The following is a 21,116-nucleotide window of genomic DNA, read 5'->3' on the forward strand; positions in this document are numbered from 1 at the left end:
TACATAAGAAGCAAACAAAAGAGCGTGTGTGTGCTCGTGACTTTTATGGGAAAATCTAGTCCGACGGCTTCGCGCGCGGTCATTCCCAAGATAGTCGCGGGATTAACCCGCGAGCGGCTTCTCCGATCAGGCATCGGAAGCTTTTATATAGGCCCCTATGTAGAGGAGTTGAACTCGGTTAACTCTTGCCAACAGGAAAAAAATAAGTGATTTAAAAATATGCTGTTTTCTTAGCACACATAAATGTTTAAAACATTTAAACAGCGCAAACATTTTGTTTTAGGGCTAAGGGTAATATGTGTGCCATTAGTTTATTATTAAATGTATTCAATTTAATAAATATCGGTGAGTTATGCCTAAGAATTATAGCTTACAATGAAAAATACATTTCCATGCAAAAAATTGTACCGCTTTTTGCATAGAAATTTGCACGGAATTAGACGGCTAGGGAGGGTAATCACTCACAGCTGGCAGTTTTGCATGTTTCTGAATACTAGGTGGAAGGTTTGCCCCATGAAAAGAGTGCTATATTTTGCTAGACAATAGCAAAACCCGGCCTGGCCTTTTTCAGAACATAAAGGGATCACAGAATAATTTTATGTAGTGACCAGAAACTAATAGTTGTGCATTGTATGTTTCTGATATCCTGGATACCATGGTGCAGCTGTTGCAGTCGTCATGGTATTTTATATGTGTTTGAAATATTGAACACGTGTTTCGACTTTGTGGATTGATGAGGGCTTTGTCCCTGTTCCTTCTGGACTAATCAGTCATATCGCTATATTTTTTTAGTAAATGTTGTATATGCTGTGTTTTTAGGTATTGTAACTAATGGTGATTTTATAATACATGTTGATCATTTTGAGAGAGGGCAGAATGTAAATCACTAAAATGTTCAATCAGCTCTGTGTGCCTCCTCTGGATGTCCACTATAACTTCTCAATTATTGTTTATGATCACCAAAGCCTTTGTTTGTGAGTGTTTTGCCAGTACCATTTTAACAAAAATGTACATTTAGGAATTGTTTTTTGAGCATTCTCACATGAACCACTTTAGCGGCATGCTCAGGTTCTGCTTTGTTCTGGCTTGGGAGTATAAATAACCTAAAGATCTGTAGAATTGTATCCCAAAGATAGGATACTTTTAGGAAGTAAAAAAATAAAAATCTTTAACATTAGGTCATATTAGTAAATAATAATTCTTGGCTAAAACAATTTCTCTTTCATCGAAACATTATCCCGTTTTAGAAATGGAATAGAAATATAATTTTATTCCCAATACCTGATATGTGGAAGAATATGACAGTTCTTGATTTACCATCTTAAAAATTTAACAGCTGCAGCTCTCATGTTTCTTTTCTGATCTTTAAAATATGTTCTGGGAGAAAATACTGAGTCTGCCCTTACTGAACATGCTATATTCTTGTCAGTAATGTATGTATTTAGCCAATGTTTTAGAAAGTCATTGTATCAGTATTATATTCAGACAGTCAGACATTTTAGAAGAGGGCTTGACAGTGGAAGGCTCTCTGTATTTTACAGAAGCTGCCAGCTTTATCTCTTTTTAAAAAAAAACTTGTTTTGTGGCTTCAGTGGTAATCATCTGACCATTAAACTTTGTAAATTGCTTACCTGGAATGAGTAAGCATGTAAGGTTTTACATTGTTTTACTGCAAGCATGTTAATGCATGAAACTGACAGGCTTTCAAAATAAATAAAGCGTACCTAAACTCAGAATTTTCACTTTACATAAAAGGGTAGACAACCCTTTAATGTAAAGTAAAAATTCTGTTGTTTGTTTTTTATGGGATGCAACACCCTTTTTTTAACCTCTTGGGCATGTGCTTTTTTGTGAAAGTGAAAAATATTGCCGATCTCATGCATGCGCAGTTAGATCGTCAAGTTTTTTCCAAACTACGTCACCTGATCCCTGGGTTGGGTGACGTAGGAAGAAAAAGTGAAGCTGGCGGAGCGCCAGCCCGAAGATGGATGCTGGGACAACGCGGGACCGGATAAAAGAGACCAGTTGAAGGTAAGTGTATTTTTTGTGTTTTGGTGGATTTTGAGTTTAGCACCTCTTTAGGTTGCCAAATGTGTACACAAAGAAAAATGGCAGAGCTGAAGCCCAAATTGCTAATAGCAATTGCTATTAGCAATGCCACTGACTTAAATGAGCCACAATGGCTCAAAATTGATATGATTGAGAAAAAGTTGGGCAAAATTAGGGTTGACAAAGCACTATGACCTCATGGATTACATCCACATGTCCTCAAAGAGCTGAGCACAGTTATTTGAAAGCCATTGATTTTAATTTTTAGAGACTCTTTATTCACTGGCATGGTACCAATGGATTGGCGTAAGGCCAGTGTAGTTCCTATCTTCAGAAAGGGAACAGAGTCACTACCAAGTAACTACAAACCGGAAAATATAAAGACCATAGTTGGAAATGTCCTAGAGAGTTTAATAAAGAACCACATAGAGGAGTTTCTGCTAGAAAATAATATAATACGTGGTAGTCAGAATGGATTTAAGAAAGACCGAAGATGTCAAACAAATTTACTCTCTTTTTATGAGGGAGTAAGTAAACAGGTAGACAGTGGTGTAGCAGTTGATATTGTGTACTTGGACTTTGCTAAAGCATTTGACACAGTACCCCACAGACAGTGAATACGCAAGTTAGGGTCAATAGGTTTAGAAAAGTCAACCTGTAAATGGATAGAGAACTGGCTTAAAGATCGCATTCAGAGAGTTGTAATTAATGATTTATACTCTGAATGTCTAAGGTTATTAGTGGTGTACCCCAGGGTTCAGTGTTGGGACCTTTACTGTTTAACATCTTTATAAATGATATAGAGTTTAGGATTAAAAGTACCATTTCTGTGTTTGTAGATGACACCAAACTATGTAATGGACCTAGGTCCATACAGGATGTCCATAATTTACAAGCAGTCCTTAGCAGGTTTAATGATGCCACTGCTGTGTTTATTCTAGAGAGGAGTAACTGCCTGTACAGAGAATGTCTGCATGCATTTGGAAACCTGAAAAGACAGATAAATATTGTTGCTGCATTTAAAAAAGGCAAATAGTGTCTAAATCAAAAGTCACTAAAACTAAGACTGACATAGTCACACGATGTCTAACTTTGTACTATTCATAAGTATAGCTTTTTAAACCTAAAGCCAACTTTAAAAAATTGCATATAAACAAAAAACTGAGTATTTAAGCATTCCTTCTTGGTGTTTGCCATCTCTTGATTTGAGATTACCAGCCTAAGCTCCTCCACCTCTCCTTTCTATGCCCTACATAAACTTTTTATGTAATTTCTGGTGGTAAAATAAAAAAAAATATATAGGTTGTCACTTAAGTGACAGCTTATACTTTTCTGGGGCTGCTGAAATCACATCTAAGATAGCATAGCATCGCCCAGAAGCTGGCTCAGAGCCTTAAGATATCTGGACTAGGGAGGTCTTTTCAGGCAAATAATATGCATAAAATATGTGACATTCACATAAAGTATATACTTACAGGAAAATTTTTGTTTAAATAAATGGTTTGGTGACAGGGTCTCTTAAATACATGGGTTTGCTTATGCCTTCCACTCCTTTCTCCCAGTACAAACCTTTCTGTCAAATCTGATTGATGAAACTCAAACTTCCCTATATCTTGATGAGGCTGTGCTTTTAACTGAGCAGTTGGTCAGAGAGACTGATTGCATTGAAATACAGATAGTCATTATAGACTTTAGTCATTGTATACCCTGCAATACTGAAACATGCACATAACCATGCAGCTGATAGAAGAAAAAAAATATAACTGAACTAAAGACTGGTTCCCTCCTAAGCTGCATTATATACAGTTGTTTTTTTTTATAGTTCAGATATACTCTGAACATCCAACAATCAGCACAATAAAGTTCAAAGAAAACTTTCTTTAAAAGCATAACTGAACCCAAGAGGTGCCCATAATGTTACAAAAATGTATTTCCAGTCTTTGCCCTTTACCTTTATGTGTCAAATAGCCCCCACCCAGTCCTTGTGCCATATCCTACAGTGTTTATTACCCTGTTCTACTAATGCAGGATGAGGTCATCTGGCAATCTGAAACTTGCCAGGTAACTTACTTATGCTGAGAATGAGAGAGAAAGTATACATGCACACTAAGCACCTTGCATTTTACATTTACATAGTTACATAGTAAGTCAGGTTGAAAAAAGACATAAGTCCATCAAGTTCAACCACTAGGGAAATAATTATATTCCAGATATAAAACCCTATAGGACATAGTTGGTCCAGAGGAAGGCAAAAAAAAACTCTGGTACAATTTGCTTCAACGGGAAAAAAAAATCCTACCTGATTCCATGAGGCAATCGGATGTTCCCTGTATCAACAATCACTGTTATTTTTACTTTAAAGCCTTAATACCCAGTTATATTCTGTGCTTCTAGAAAAGCATCTATCTTTTTCTTAAGTTGCTGAAACTACTTCCTGAGGGAGCTGATTCCACATTTTCTCAGACCTTACTGTGAAGAATCCCTTCCTTATCTAGAACTTAAACTTATTTTCCTCCAGATGCAAAGAGTTCCCCTTGTCCTTTGTAATGATCTTAAAGTGAATCTACTCAATTTACATTTTTCACCTTAAAATAGTTTATTAACTTACCAGGAATCAGTTTAACGTTTCAAAAGGCTGGGCAGTCCTTACTGCTGGTAACTTCAATGACTCTGTTTGTTCAATGAGCTGTGAATGAATATGGTTGCAGTCACACCTCCTTAGGGGACAGGCCATGACACCCTGCTTTTTTGCTTTTTAATATAGTCCTTTATTTTAGCCTGAGGAGCATAGCTTGGAGTTTTACTTTAAGGACAACACATTTGACAACTGTGCTCAATGAAATGTCACAATACTTTCCCTATAAGATATAGTTAAATCTATGTCTTTACTGAAATACAAGTTTCTTTTTTTAAAACTGGTGCTTAGAAATAAGGGATAATGAAAGGATACATTGTATAGGAGCTTCTGTCAGTTTTGTTCCAGAATAGACACATTTTGTCAGAACTACCACAATTATCCTTCCAAATTGTCAAATCTCAGATACCGTAAAGTAGAAATGTTTATCCCAATGAATGCTTATTCTATTGTTTGTTTGGATTTCCGCATTCAACAGAGAACAGTCATTTTTTTATCTCTTTTGCAGCTTGACTCTTCAGGGATTGGCTGCAAGGGAACACCATTTTAACATTGTAAATCTTGGCCACCCATCAGTCAATGTGCCGATTCCAATCATTTGCCAAAAGGCTTGGAAGTCGGAAAGATCTCATGAGAAGACTACAAAGCCACTGGCATGTTTCTCAGTTCAAAGAAGCTACTACGACAAGACGACAGGAGCCTAAAAATGATGTGAAAGTTTCAAAAAAGGTGAGCGGCAGAGTAAGTAGGATGTGATGTATTTTTCTGTCAACAACATCATTTATTTGCACAATTCTCTTGTGTTCATGGCTGCCGTTATTAAATGCAGCTGTGAGGAATCCACTCTGTTGTGAGATTGTTTAAAGGGCACATAGCACTAAACTAGTTTTCTTTCTACAAAAGTGTGATAATTACATTGGGAGAGACATTTGTTAGAAAGAGGGGAAAATGTAGAAAAGAACCATTTATTTCAGTGCGTATTGCACCTTACAGATTTAATAAGCTGTCAGTTACAAAGATGGAAAAACTTGAAAGGCCTTTCACTACTGACTTGTTATAAAGGGACAGTCTCTGAGGTTGTAAATCTTTATGAATAGGTGCATTAAAAGTATGCTGTCAATAAAGTAGGAATTTCTAGCTTAAATGCCTATTTTAAATGAGTGGGTCACAAAGTAGGATAACATTGGCAACAATGGAATTATCTATTTTTACTGTTCTAGGGAGGTGAGTTGCAGAGTTTGCCTTCTTTAAGAATGATTTAAACTTCAATTTTTGTCACTGAAAATGGGATTTCCTTTGGGATTGGGAAATGGGATGCCAACAATTTTATTTACATTTTAGTGTAGACATCTTAGATCATCCATGAGCAAGTCACATAAGTAAATTTCTAGGCACATTTTGTACACAAACCAAGCACAGGATACCTCCTGATTCCATGTTGCGAATAGTTATGGAAATTGCAGTGGTTCAAACTGATAGGTATATGTGCCTCCATACCTAAAAACTAATTTCATTGGTAAAACACAGACAGCTGGTATTTCTTTTAAATGCCATAGCTTTAAGATGCCATGGAAAACACCACAAACAGGGAGAGCTTTATTCCTTAAAACTAGGGATATTAATCTAATTATTTCTTTTTAAATTATTATTATGCTGTATTTTAAAGCACCAACATATTATGCAGCGCTGTACAATAAATAAGAGTTGCAAATGACAGACAGATACAAGCAATGACACAGGTGGAGGAGATACCCTGGCCAAAGAGCCTACAATCCAAGAGATAGATTGTAATATTGTTGACTTTAGATGCAAATAATGTTTACAAAAGTTTATATGGTAACCAGTAAACTCGTTATTTTATGTCCTGTGTTTTCATTTTTTAGGCTGTAGAAAAATCAATTCTTTGAGACGCAGGACCGTGTGGAGGGCAGGGCTACCAAGCTGCTGAATCTCATCATTTGAATGGCGGGAGAAAACCGACATCTCCCCAGCTTTTTCTAATACAGGTTTGTTCTAGATAACTGTTGGGGAAAAGGTAAAGTGACCCAGTCTGCCTTAAGTTATTTTTAAAAAATTGTGCCTGGAAGGAAGCATTGGTGCTGGTGGATAGAATCAAAAAGTGCAAGGGAGGTCCAACACATCAAACAAAACACAACATAGATATCCAAAACAATCAGGAGTGTGTTCAAGGGAATACCTTCATTACAGTGATATTTCTTTGCAGAAATGGCCAATGCTTGGCGAACTTCATAGTCATGGCTTCTTCTGTTATACAGATATTTAAACTCTGGTATGAACAAAGCCTGCTATGTTCCCATTGGTCATAGTTATAAAAAATAACGCTTTTCTGTGCTGAGATTTCTCTACATTCACCAGTAGTTTTCTGGTATTTGCCATCTACATCCACATTGAGTAATTCCAGATGGAGAAGGCAAATACTGACCTATAGAAATGAATATTAAATATAAAGTGTGGTCTAGCATGTACATTAACAACTCAGTTGAATCAAGTCAAGTGAGTTTCTTTGGTTTTCAAATGTTGATGGTAAAATCTCTACTTTTTATTGTAAAAGCATCAAATATTTTCAAGCAATTAGGCCAGCAAATGTAAAGTCCACTGCATATTCTAAATACATGTTACTTAAAGAATAGAAAAAAAAGTTGCAATAAAACCAAAACCAAACCAAACTTTGAATAGATATGGAAAAAACAGTACATTTCAGAAAATCAATCATTTTCTTTTTAAAGTATGCATTAAACATAACCTTGACCTGAAACAGTGATGATTAAGATATATATATATCTGGTCTCCAAACCAAACATCCAAAAGAATTTATTGGCTGTGTCCACCCAAATGTAAGGTTTTATGTTAAGTCTGTGCATGCTACCTACACTGATAGCTATGACATGTTAAAAAGAAGAGGACGCTTCTGTTTAAGGATTTATTCATTTGTAGTAATGATTCTAAGTTTTTATCTTAAATGTTGAAGTCAAAGTTCCTCTGTTTTGTTCCTAGTGCTGGGAGATGGTATTGCGAGATGTCTGGGGATTATGAAGAGGATTTTTGTCGCACCACAACGATGCTAATGAGAGAGCTGTGCTATAAGATTGAACAGGATGAAAAATGTCTGGAGTTCTATGAACTACAGAGAAACCAAGGGATATATCCAAATACTGGTAAGTTCGGCCTATCATTATTCTGTGTGTGTGCCCATGTTTTACACAAACGTACCATGCAGTAGACCGAGACCACATCATTGTAGAAACTTATGTGCTTGAACATTTGGGATATGTTCCTTTTAAAGTGATGCAGATATACATGTGAATAGGACCAGCATTTTTAATAATCATACCAATGTGCACCAGTGTTTTAAAAACCTTGTTACTATGTGTGGTCTGTAATTATACTGTATAAGAACTTAGGGTGATCATACTTTCTCATTACATAGGCAGACATTTTAGGACTGGCATTAGGGTGTGGTAGCCACTGCTTGAGTTGCCATATTACATGAATGGCACCCCAGAATTGCTCATTGGGAGTTGTAAGACTTTAAAACAAAAAAAAACTATGTTATATATTCTCTTCATCCACTACAAAACCAACTGGTATAAACCTTTCAGTCATATGACAAAAAGACAGAGGTCTTTACAAGTACCTCCAATATTCCTTGCACTAGTCCTTAATCTGGTATGGGGACACCGAATAGTCTGTCACTAGATTCTGATTTTCCCAGTCCTGCCTAGTAAATGCCACTGTGGGTTTAGACTGTAAGATGATTGTTTCTTTATTCAGTTGAGGGTTCAAAAGAGCCATGAGCTGGCTAGGTTCTTCCATGGCAGACAGATGCAGAGTTTGTCTTACAAGCCACCCTGATTAGCTATTCACCTTTGCTCTATTTAGGTCATTGGTTTAAACCTTATGTATTGGCAGAAAATGTGAACATTGTCTGCATTTTTGTGGGACACAGAATTCTGTTTACCAAAGTTTCGACTGGATGAACAACTGATATTTTACTAAATTAGCCAAAATCTCAATGATTTGTGCTGAACAAATTACTTCCATTTCTGTAAAGGTAAACTCAAAAGAAATTTATGATATGATAATTTTCCAAAAGGACACCATAAGTCACACTAAAGCATACCAACATAATCTAACATAAACATAAAAATCAAATTAATATTTCATTCTGAAGTGAAGAGTTTATTCACTTGTGTTTTCCAAATTTCCAAATGATTTGTTCATGTTGTACTATGTGACATAATTTTGCCTAGTAATGGCCATGAAAGCTGTATTTGTTTGTGGAAATATCTATGTATTTAAAGATAACTTTTGCTTTGCTTATGCAGGGACCAGCACCATGTTTATTTAAATACTGTTTGTGTTACTTTTCTCCCTCACTTCTTTGTTTGGGTGCCTGAAGTGAAATACCAGTATATATTTTGGTATGAGAAAAAAATTGATTTTCTTCTGTGTTTTCTTGTCATTATAAGTATTTATGTAAATGTAGCTTTTCCCTGGATGAGCCTGAAACATTTTCAGTGGGCCCCATCAATTCTGTATATGGTCAACATTTTTATCATTTTAACATTTATATGTTTAATGCCAATACAGGCTAAAGCAAAAAACATTCCTTTCACTACCCTATTTGCATGAAGTACTTATTTTTTTCTGTCTGTAGCACTGCTCCATTTAACCACTGCGATTAAGGAAAGCCTGTGTGAAATATAAACTGACTTGTTGGAGCTTGCACAGGGCTATGGATTCTTTCCCATGTAATAACATTGGGGCAATTGAGAGGCATCTAGCACTGTCCTTTGAGAGAGGTTGGATCACGTTATTACCCATTAGTGGAAATAAGGTTCACTTTACTTTAGTGGTCAAAAAATGTAAATAAGTAAGGCAAGGGGAGTAATAACAAAAAAGAGAAAGGAAAGTGTCATTATAATTTTCAGTCTTAGTAATGTTTAGAGTTGGGTCAGGAAGCTTTGTAAAATATACCTTAGAATCCAAAGGGTGTAAAAAAGTAGGTAAAATGGTCTGATTTTGTGATTCTCCTTAGATCTTTTAGTGTAAATGATTACATTTTGTGGTAATTTACTGCGAAAACACTGTTATTTAGTTCTTGAAACATATTTTTACAGTGAATCTGAGTAAATTTCCATTTAATTGCTGAATCCCTGTTCTATAGTTTCCCCCTGCAGTAGCTTACTGCCCACACACAACTAATAACACATGGAGTAATATGTCAAGAGATGACATATTGACCTATGTCTAATTTTATATTCTTGCGGCACCTCAGACCTATAAATTATCCGCCAGCTCATTTAATATTAAGGTTAATTTTTTTCATATTTTTTCCCCTGCACTGCACAGTTGAACAGACTGAAGCTTTTCACAAGTATGACGCCCTTGGCATTTAGGGAGGTTAATCGCACCTTAAGCTTGATAAACTTGTAGCCAATATGAAAATGTCAAGGAAAGTTTAAAATAGAAAATTGTATACAATTAAGAATTGAGCAGCAAGTAATTCTGACTGCTTCTAGTTGACCTTTGAATCTGTACAATATCATAAATGTGCAAGCATGTCAAATATGAGAATTATGTATTGAACATTTGGGGCATGATGTGCGGACATTTGGGGCATGATGTGTTTGCCTCTGACTTCACTCCCGTGTTACTTTTGGAGATTTGATTGCACCATTAGCTGAGTTCCAATACTATATTGCAGTTATCTGCAATGCTGATTTGTGCATTCCCTGGTACCGGCACCCATTCATCTCATACACTGCATCTCCATACAAAGGACAGCCAGGTTCCATGCCTAGTAAAAGGTCTGGTATTTACCTGGAAAAGAATGAAAACCAGGTGTCCTTTTAAATATCCCTTTGAATTCATTTTAACGAACTGTATGCTGTCAAATATGCCCTCTTAATCCATTTTTAAAAATGTTTTTGCATTGGTGTTTGTCCAGCACTACTCAGCTCACCTTGCAAGTAACAGTAATTTGACATTAGCCCTACTAAATACATTAACTTACAAGCAAAGTTTGCCTCTCATATGCTTCAAAAGAGCTTCCCAACAAATGTTATGTTTAAAACTTTTTGAAACAAAGACAAATGTTAACTGAACATTAAGCAAACATAATACCTACCAGTGAGGGATAGGTTGAGCATTTTATGCTTGCATTTGTCAGCACTAAATATACCTATATCCAACACAAGTGGAAAACCCAGCATGGGCCTGATTTATGAAAGCTCTCCAAAGCTGGAGAGGATATACTTTCATCAGTGAAACTGGGTGATCCACCAACCTGGAATGGATCTGGTCCAGGATTTAAAACATTTGCTAGCAAATAGCAAATGACTTTGGAGAAATCTATTCCAGGCCCTACTGGTCCAAAACTATGTTGCCAGTGCTTTGTCTTTGTCTAGGATGCTGTGTAAAAAAAAAATAGTTTGAACAAAGTGCCCAGATTTCTGTGGCTAATAAGAAAAAGGCCAAATCATCACCTCTTCGTTACCATGCTTGACGCTTGGTATGAGGTGCTTGCTCTGATATACTGTTATGTTTTCTGCTTGCCACAGTGCATTATGGTTTATATATCTATATTTATAGATATATATTAGATATTTATATATCTTCTTTGGTACAAAGCAGTACAACTAAGCATAAGTGGTTTGGTATAACTGTGGATTGGTTCTGTGTAAACTTTGCAAAGGAAGTCTTTGAGAACTGTCATTCTAGGGTCAGTTATGACAAGAAAAAAGTCCATACAGTCTGATAGTGGAAAAGATTTGCCCTGAAATTTGAAGTAATTCTCTACAGTGAAATGTGCATAGACTAACCTTCTCTGTATCAATGATCAGCATCTTTTTAAATTGTAAAATTACTAAAGTGCCACATCAGTGGTTAGAACTAGTTGCAGCAGTTATTAAGTACTCTTTTACCTGATGCATTTCCCAGAATCCGTAGTTTCACCTTCTGTTTTCAAAATGTGCAGTTGGGATGCTGATCTACTTCAACTCTCCTTTTCATGTTTCTTTAGTTCTTATTGAAGATTATTTTAGTTTAGTCTTCTACTGTCCTAAAAACATTGCCTAGTACATTGTATTTTTCTGTATAGAAGGTTCAAAAGCAGGGTATACTTGCAAGTACATTTCCCATTGATTTATTCCTCAATTCAACCAACACAATTTTCCAAGTTGTATTCCCTGATCAGGTCATCTAAAGCATCCTATTAAAAGGCTTTGTTTTCACAAAACATTATATCTTTGTTAATTCAACATAGGGTTTCCCCCTCCTATTGTATGTTACTTCCCCCACCTCGTAGATTGTAAGCTCTTTAGGGCAGGGTCCTCTCCTCCTCCTGTGTCACTGTCTGTATCTGTCTGTAATTTGCAACCCTTGTTTCACGTAAAGTGCTGTGTAATATGTTGGTGCTTTAAAAATTCTGTTTATTATTATTATTATTATTATTATTAATAATAGTAATAATAAGGTTAATTTTGCAGCTAATAGGGGGAAATTAATGACATCCCTACATCACGGCGACAGTGTTTGAGGTTTTGTGATTGGCTGAGGTATTTTGCAATGATTCAGAAGAGAACAGCAATTGAAGGGGATGTTAGAAAGATCAATTAAAACTCCAAAATTAGAATTGGGTCAGAGGCTAGGATTTCAGGAGATGCTATTACTATATTCTGTTTGCAAAGTGACAGGGTTTTATAAATCAAAATGTGTTCTTTAGTACCAATATTAATAGTAAATATACCTGCCCCATGAGCAACTGCCTCATGTACTCATAATAACAAGGTTTTAATACATTACAAATAGTGATACAATCCAGCTTTTCCTAAAGACTAGATTTTTGTTCTAATCATTAGTCTGTTTTGTTATAGTGGCCAGAACTGAATGGAAAAACAGGCTGTCTTTGTTTTAGTGTGTGGGAATTCCAATCCCATTGCTGTCATAACTTCCTCGGCTACCTGTGGTGTACGGACTATCTCTGTTTATCAAGCAATACCCCATGGTACATATTATGACAATGCAACCAGTGAAGATTCACTTTACTGCCCCATGTCTCAGCTTTATCTAAAAGATCAGAACGACTTACATTACTTGCTATCGGGGAAAATAAGACTGATCTCTGAAACTCTAATTTACCAAATCATAGCTTGCTAACAGGGTTTTTTCATCTCTTTGCCTTTATAATATATTAATAATACATTTGTTCTTTAGAATTTGGCAGCCATCATAAGCATCTGCTTCAGCTTTTTTTACCGTGTCCAACCATTTCAATCATTTTAATTGATTTTCTCCTATCACTATTGGCAAAAACAGGACTGAGAATATTCTGAATGGGCGAATGGATTGATAGTAGATTGAAACACACTGTTTCTCTATCTCTCTGACTCTGTCTAAGAGGTATGCCTGGCTCCAGTTGGGATTTCAGGGAGTTCTGTGTGTTTATTAATCTCCATCACATTAACTAAAAAAACATGCAGGGTTTTCCCTCCCTGGGATCAATATCATTGCCGTTCGTCAGAAATAACATACATTTAGCCTCATAGCTTTCTGACACTCTTTAGAATAACTTAAAAAAAATTTGTGTGGTCCTCCCTGAGCCACCTGACCTCAGACTCCAAATCCTCTTTAGTCTGAAATACATGCTCTCTTTTATCATCATTAGCCAGATGCTTCCTAGTCACTCACAATTCTTGGCTTGGAAGAGGGATGAAGTGTTTGGCCCAAGTATACCATCTAAAACACCGGGGACCTGGATCGGACATAAAGTTTATCTTTATCTAGGCAGCTTTATCTAGGCCTTTTGTCCTCTTTTCCAGGTAAAATTAAGGAACACACCCTTAGACCATCTCCAGATCCAGACCCAGCTTTGCACTTCTCACTATATATATATATATATATATTTATTTACAGAATATATATATATATATATATATATATATATATATATTTATATATATATATATATATATATATATATATATAGAAACATGTATTCACAAAAGCAGATGCTTGCTGTCTGGATGGAATCCCAAACAGAACATTGGGGAAAAGCAAGAAGAGATAGATAATTCATTATTCTACATCATTTAGTTGTATTTCTGTAGCCCGAGCCACATAGCTCCATAAACAGCAGATAAGGATAGACTAGAACAGTGGTCGCCAACGTTTTCGGACCCATGGAGCGCTAAATTTACCAGCTCCGGACGGTGCATGCGCAGGGAGCCGGGTGTCACTCAAAGGGGAAGAAACTTTGATGCCAGAACCCGCCCACTCTCCCAATGCAGGCCTGAGAGAGACGCAACATGCCCACTTTCCTTAGCTTGCGATTCAGTCTGCGGCTCTGGCCGGTGCCACCCCCTGGCCCCCAAAATTTTGTCAGCGGACCACTGGTTGGCGACCGCTGGTCTAGAAAGTGTGGACATGGAAAGTGTGAAAAAAGGCAAGAGATTCACCTGTTGACTAAAAATTAGAATAAATATTTTTATTGATTTTTGTTCTCACTTTTCCATAGTGCAGTAGCTCACTTAAAAAATGCAGCTTGAGTAAGGGTTTTTAAAAGTGGGACATTTAGGTTTGCTGGGAGACTTTTTTCAGACAGGAAATCAGGCTCAGCTAAATAAAAAAAAAAGAATAACCATATATCTAAAAGCCATGATTTATTGTTTGTTTTATTTTTGAATACACTAGTACAGTGGTGCCCAACTTTTTTCATCTGGGGCAGCTGTTGGCATTAAGATGAAACTCACGGGCCACAATGCAAACAAACGTTAAAGATGTAAGATTAAAACTAGAATAGTTTTAATTTAAATGAAAGAAATGAAATAATTTTAGTTACCATAACGTACATGCACCAAAAAAAGAAATGACAAATCAAGAATTTCTACACTCACCATATGATGCTTATTTTATAATAAAATATTCAAAACTAAAGCTATCATACAGTGCTGGCCGGTCATTCATGACATCACAGCAATAAAATTTTAGGGGGAGTTAGCCACAAGAATCCTCTACTTATCCTACATTTAAAAAAAATACCTACAGCAGGAGAAATTGGGGCTCAAAAACATAAGCGGACATTTACTGTATATGTGACGGCACCAAGGTATGATAGGTGTGATAAAATTTGACAGGGCACCAAGGTATGATAGGTGTGATAAAAATTTTAAGTGGGGGAGGGGTAGCCACAAGAATCCCCCACTTATCCTACATTTCCTTTTCTCTACTGGTAACAGGCAAATTGGGGTTCACAAAAGGGAAATTGGGGTTCACAGAAGGTAAGTGGCTAGATATGTGTAACAGGGTGGCACAGTATGACAGGTATAGATTTTTGTACCATGTCATGGCGCCATAGTGATGACATTTTAGGGGGAGTTAGCCAAAAGAGTCTTCCACTTGCAGTTTGCATTTCCCTCTTCTTACAGAAAGGGAAGGGTAAGGAAGGGGTAACCGCACCTGAATGCAGCTTTGCGAATGAGAAATGATATATTTGGGGCATCACAGCACTGAGTGAACTGACAGTATCCTAATGCTCGTTGCCATGGAAGTGGTCCCCGAGGATCCCTAACATGCAAACTCAATCTGGCAACTTGTTATGTTTAGGGGGCTGAAATTTGGTTTAGTATCAGCTCTCAGGGTTCCCTGTATCCCCTGAAAGATTTACATTAGGAGGATATGAAGGTTTATACATGGGGGTAATGACAGCTGCATCGACAAAGCTGTCTGGAAGTCTGGCAGCTCCAGGGGCCAGATGTGGCCCACAGACCGTAGGTTTGGCACCCTTGCACTAGTAGAAAATTAGAACTTGTGACAACACCTCACCCCTTAACTTTGTTTTGAGATTCAAATTCAGTCCGCAGGAAGTTACAAAAACACAATATTTTGGAAAGGATCAACAGGCGTTTTTTCAGTATTTCCAGAAAACATATTTAGCATGAACAAAATGCAGTTATCACATCTAGGGTCTGTTAGACTGCATCGTAAAACATCTTGGTTTTTAGATTTATAAAAAACATTTCATTTGAAATATTGTCATTTTTCATTAAACAAAGTATTTAAAAATGCTTCTTCTTTAGCCAGCCCAAGTACATCACTTTCAGTCATCTCTCCAGGAAGCAGCTAGAAACATTGGTTGCTGGTGTTTGGCAAGTGGAGCCCTCTGACCTCTTCCATTCCTAGAATAAACACCTGGCCGCCTTTTGTGAGCTTGTATTGCATTTAGGATAGTGTTGACATTTGCACAGAGATTTTAGTTGTAGAATCTGGCAGAAAGCGGAGACGAGCAGCCCGAGACGGGAAATCAATAGAGCGTGCATGTAACCTGTTTGTTACAAATAGAGTGGAGGAAAGTCACTGTCTAAAGGCGCTGAATTATTTACCAGGTACAAAGGCAAAGAGCTGCCGGGGCAGCACCACAAAAAAGGCGCAAATGTAAAAAAAAAAATGTGAATAAGCAATACGAGCTAACCAAGATCTGATTGCTTTTTGCTTGTAGTATTATAATTAACAAATTAAATTTCCAGCTGCTGGAATACAATAGACCATATATACCTCATAATAATTGGGCAGACACAAAATGAAATAACTTCACAAACTTTACAGTACACTTTAATATAAGCTGAATTCAGTTACCAATGATGTTTCCTCTGAACGCTGGAATCAGCAGTGGCCTTTTTGCATGTCCAAAAGCTAAAGCCAGCTTCATATTTAGCCTTGCTGCTCAGCTGCCTTCCTCCGGGATGCTTCATTGCTCAAGAGCCAACATTTATACCAGCAAGCATTGAGAAGGAGTCTTACAGTTTAATAACGATAACCACAACAGATGGTAAAACAACATATCACTGCACTAGCTACAGAAAATACTACTTTTGAATATTTTGTACTTTTGCATCACTTGAAATGAGAGCAAAAGGGATGGGCCATATGTTGTTTTATTTTCCCAATATAAGTATGGATTTTTTTAGATTGTGATTGATCTAAAAGAAATTTGGCTGCTTGCCAAAAAAAGAAAGTATGCACATTGCGTACAGATCCACTAGGTCCACAGAACAGGTTAAAAGATTAAACACAGGCCTAACAAATATAGGCATCCTTTGCAACACATAAACGTTGAAGTGTATATTTAGGCAATTTTTTTTTTATTTACTTCAAGGTAGTGGTAGAATATTGTTGTTTGTTGGAGAAATGTGTCTTCACTTCTGCAGGTGCCACAGGAAGAGCAAATGTCCCGAGAGTGGGGGTAATTACGATCACATACACATTTTTCACTGAACATTTGCTCCAATTGGATGATGTTATATCACCTTTTGTTTTGGTGACAACAATTCCCCCAACCTCCCCCCCAAAAAAAATATGTTTTTTTGTTTTCTGTCTACACTTTACCCCAACAAAAAGATTAAAGTGGATATATTTGTATGTTTTTCCATATTGGATACATTTGGCTGTACAGTACCATGGGACTTTATATAGCTCTATTACTGAAGCTTATAGAAACACATGATTTGCAACACATCCCAAAGCAACACATAATAGGATCACAACTTGGCTTAGTAAAGTACATATAAAAAGTCTTCTAAAAAATACCTATATTTATACTGATGTACTCCATTTAGCAAGGAAGAGTGTATTGAGAGGGACCGATCCAAGCTGCTATGTTGATGTTAAAAGGTTTTACTTTAATTATAACCTGATAGAGGTATTCAATGGATTTGTTCCATCTGAAAATTTTAACAGAGGAAGGCACCCACCAGCAAGCTAGCCCATGTCTCTTCCACTGCTCCAACAAACTTGTGACTTTTGCCGAAAGTAAATTTTGTTTTTACATTTGACTACATGAAATCCTTACATATTGGAAGTTCAGTATGTATCTGGGGTTGGGAGGGGAACAAAACCTACCAATGACTTGACAAAAGCCCTTACTTTCTCATAATCATGCTCAGCTAATTTCCACATACATGCGCTTTCTAAATTCCTAATGTTGGAATCATATATTATCCGGTAGTGAACAGGTACAGGATGCTTTTAGTTGTGACTTTGTAATTTTCAAATGCTCGGCTCAACTTTGGCATGATTTTGTTTCTTTCATGCAGCCATGGCAGCCAGGAAAGGGGGAGTCGAGATTAGGAGACATCTGTATGCTGTGTTCAAGGCATTCCAGAAATCTTTGAATTTAATATTCGTCTACTAATACTGAGTCATTCATGTCACTAAAAAATATTAAAATGGTTTGCCCTGTTTTTACAATGCAGAAGTATGTTGGAACCTAAAATGATTTACCAATATACTTGCAGTATAAAAGTTGTGATGCAGAGGTTTCTTTTTGTATTCCTAACTAAAGTGGATTTCACTTTAAGCAAAGTATTGCCCAAATTTCAACATGATGATCTTTGTTATCATTTGTAGAGGTATATTGTCACTTCCAAACCGCTAATCACTATCCCATGTTCTTTGTCTTTCTCAGTAGCTGAATGCAAACGTTTTCATAAATAATGCATGTCTGCATTCACATCTAAGCAAATGTCGTAAGAAGCAGAATAAGAGCCGGGATACAGAAAGCTTGCTGTGCAGCATCCTAATTTAAGATATTAAATATTCACTAAAGAGTAATGATCAGACCTTATTCTTGGAGTAAAATATGTCATAAAAGAAAAAAAAAATAATTAAAAACATAATTACATTTTCCATTTTGTTATAGAAGGAGGAAACCATGCAGGGGTAGAACTATCTTTATTACTAGTTTCTGTAGTAATGGTGTAATTTGTATCTTTGCGCTCAGCTCTGTGCTCGGATTAGAAATAGTGTTTCATAAGGGTTCCAATCCTTAGGCTTTAGGGAATGCGCATGAACTGTATGAATAATTAGGGTTTGAATGTTATGTTTAAAGTAGAGGAGTGTGTATATATCTCCAGTACATCGATTTTGCAGTGTTTGTTGCCAGGGGGCATAATATTCCAGCAAAACAGTGACAGATAGGAACCCACTGTGAATTGAACTTTCTAGACTGCATTCTTCATATATCCCTACAGAGAAACAACAAACAGGATAGTGGCACCATAGTTGCCAGCCTTCCATAGTTTTTGGTATTATACATGTATAATGAGTATGACTCAAGACTTCTACTAAAGAAAATCTTAGTTGTCATGGTAGGGGAGAATGGGGACCATTTTAATGATGGTGATCACAGAGAAAAATGTAGACCTTTCTAAAAAAACTTCACAAGCTGGTAATTCCATGAGTGTGCTTGAAATCATGTTTAAACCATCTTCCCTACATAAATGCCTGATCCTGGTCCTTCCCAGGGGTGTAATCATAAAAAAAGAAGAGGGGGCACGGTACCATACATGACGTGCCAGCCCCACTACACCTCTGCCTATTTGTCACTTGAAGGGGAAGAAAACTTCCCCCAGAGTGACATCATGATACCAGAACCTGCCCACTCTTCCATCGCAGGTCTGAGCCTGCAATGGTAGAATGGGCAGGTTGTGTTTAGAGAGACAACCGCCCTGAGCCTGCAAATTTAATATGGAAGACATGGTCCGTGGCTCTGGCCAGTGTGCCCCTCCCCCAGCAGTGTCCTTCTCCTGACCCCGCAGGGGACGGACCAGCCAGAGCCATGGACCACCAAAGAAGTCTTTGCAAAAAAAGAGTGGGCACACATGCCCATTCCCGAAAAAAGTAAGGGCACTGCGTTCCCACCCATACCCGCCCCACTACACCCCTGGTCCTTCCCACCAATTACAGTTGGCCAGGGAAACTTGAAGAGGGTGGAAAGGTGTAGGCCAGAAGCATTGGTCAGTACCTGCATGTCAGTGAAGCTTACAGATTTGTTGTTCCTCACTTTATTCAATAGGAGGTCTAAGGTAACACGTCAGTGTTTGGAGATTCTACATTGGAAACAGCATTAAACCTTTGGGTTGGATGAAAAGTTAAATAGTAGTTGGCTGTTGCCAATATACAGTTTTAGTATATGAAGCAGGTGAGTTGTTACATTGGGAAAAAGTATATAACCTTTAATCTGTACTTGATGCAACAACAATTTCTCCTAACGCTTGTAAACTAAAGCATTGTGGTGGGTATGAGAACTAATGAGGCAAAATGTGACTTTAATTAAAATTAGCATTCTATCTGAGGTGAATACAGTAAATATGATATGACTCTTCTTCTAATTAATGACAAGCTTGTCTTGAAACATAACGAGTATCCATTTTCTGCACTGGAAAACTTTATGTAGCTCATTAAATCTAAGAAAAAATGCGAAACTGAGAAATAATCAAAAGGAAAATCCCCTGACCTATATCCATAAACCTGTGTGTTTTGTTTTCCAGATGTCCCTTAGTAACACTAGATAAATTCTGACTGTAATGTGTGACACAGAAATGTCATATTTTATGTTAATTTCTAGGGTTCAGACCCTCCTACCCCCACTTGGGTGTTATGTCTGTATATTTCTATTTTCAGATGTGTTTTAGGCTGATTATTTGATATCAAGAGTCATCCTTCTTTTCTAATCTGATGGCTGTGAGCAGACCTTAATGTTGCACGAATCCCGTCAATGATGTTCATTACATCAGTACAAAACACTAGGTTGGTCCATGATGTTCTGCACTTCTGCTGGTCCATAATGTTCTGCACAGTGAGATTTAAAGTATGAATCTTTGTAAATAGTATTGTCAGTAAAAATAGGCAGCTATAATATAGCAGCTGTCTTGATTTGGAATGTGACACTGAATACATACACAGGACAATACAGATCAGAAACAATATAAAAGATTTTACTGGGCTTTTTGTACTTGCTGTGTAGCCATTTGAGACTCTGGAAATGTGTATGGATTTGAGTACAGTTTTGCAAAGGGGACTAGCAGTAGTGATCTCAAGCAGCAAGTTTTCAGTCTTTAACCTCCCTAGCAGTCCAACTATGTCAGTATTTTTTAAGTCAAAAGCAGTACATTGTACATTGCGTGTATTTGTTGGTTAATATTGGAGGCCTGAAATTATTAGAAAAAACTTGCGGGTATGATAAAGTGTGAAACACAGATCATAAGTAATATTATAATAAATAATTTTAAATAATAATTATAAAAAAAAATATAATAATAATTTTAATTTATTAATCTAATCAAATTAAAAACACTGAAATCTGTCCAAACAAGGGTGCAATATTATTGTTAAAGTAGTATACATTCATTATTATTTGGATTTATTTTGTATCACTTTATTAATGTGTTAAAAGCAGATTACAATGTATTCTGCTTTTAAATTTCCTGCCAGGCCACTCCTTCCCAGCGTACTGACGCTTCACGCATCCCATCGATCACACCAGGAATGCGATGCCAGGGGACACAGAAGCCGGCCGGCATCGCTTGAGGACACCGCTGGATCATGGGGAACAGGTAGTATCTTTACAATGCTA

The 21,116-nt window shown here is 36.9% G+C and overlaps 1 protein-coding gene across 4 annotated transcripts in view; it reads left to right on the forward strand.

Annotated features, from left to right (window-relative positions):
* Positions 1-21,116, forward strand: part of SYT3 (synaptotagmin 3) — a 135,418-nt gene that overhangs the window by 48,147 nt on the left and 66,155 nt on the right. For all 4 annotated transcript variants that reach the window (XM_072425952.1, XM_072425948.1, XM_072425951.1 and 1 more), the window contains exons 2-4: positions 5,193-5,413; positions 6,568-6,690; positions 7,700-7,860. In XM_072425952.1, the coding sequence (XP_072282053.1) occupies positions 7,722-7,860 (139 nt within the window). In that variant the 5' untranslated portion in view covers positions 5,193-5,413; positions 6,568-6,690; positions 7,700-7,721. The remainder of the gene's footprint in view (positions 1-5,192; positions 5,414-6,567; positions 6,691-7,699; positions 7,861-21,116) is intronic.

The sequence above is a fragment of the Pyxicephalus adspersus genome, chromosome 11 (assembly GCF_032062135.1).
Source record: "Pyxicephalus adspersus chromosome 11, UCB_Pads_2.0, whole genome shotgun sequence".
Classification (NCBI taxonomy): Eukaryota; Metazoa; Chordata; class Amphibia; order Anura; family Pyxicephalidae; genus Pyxicephalus; species Pyxicephalus adspersus.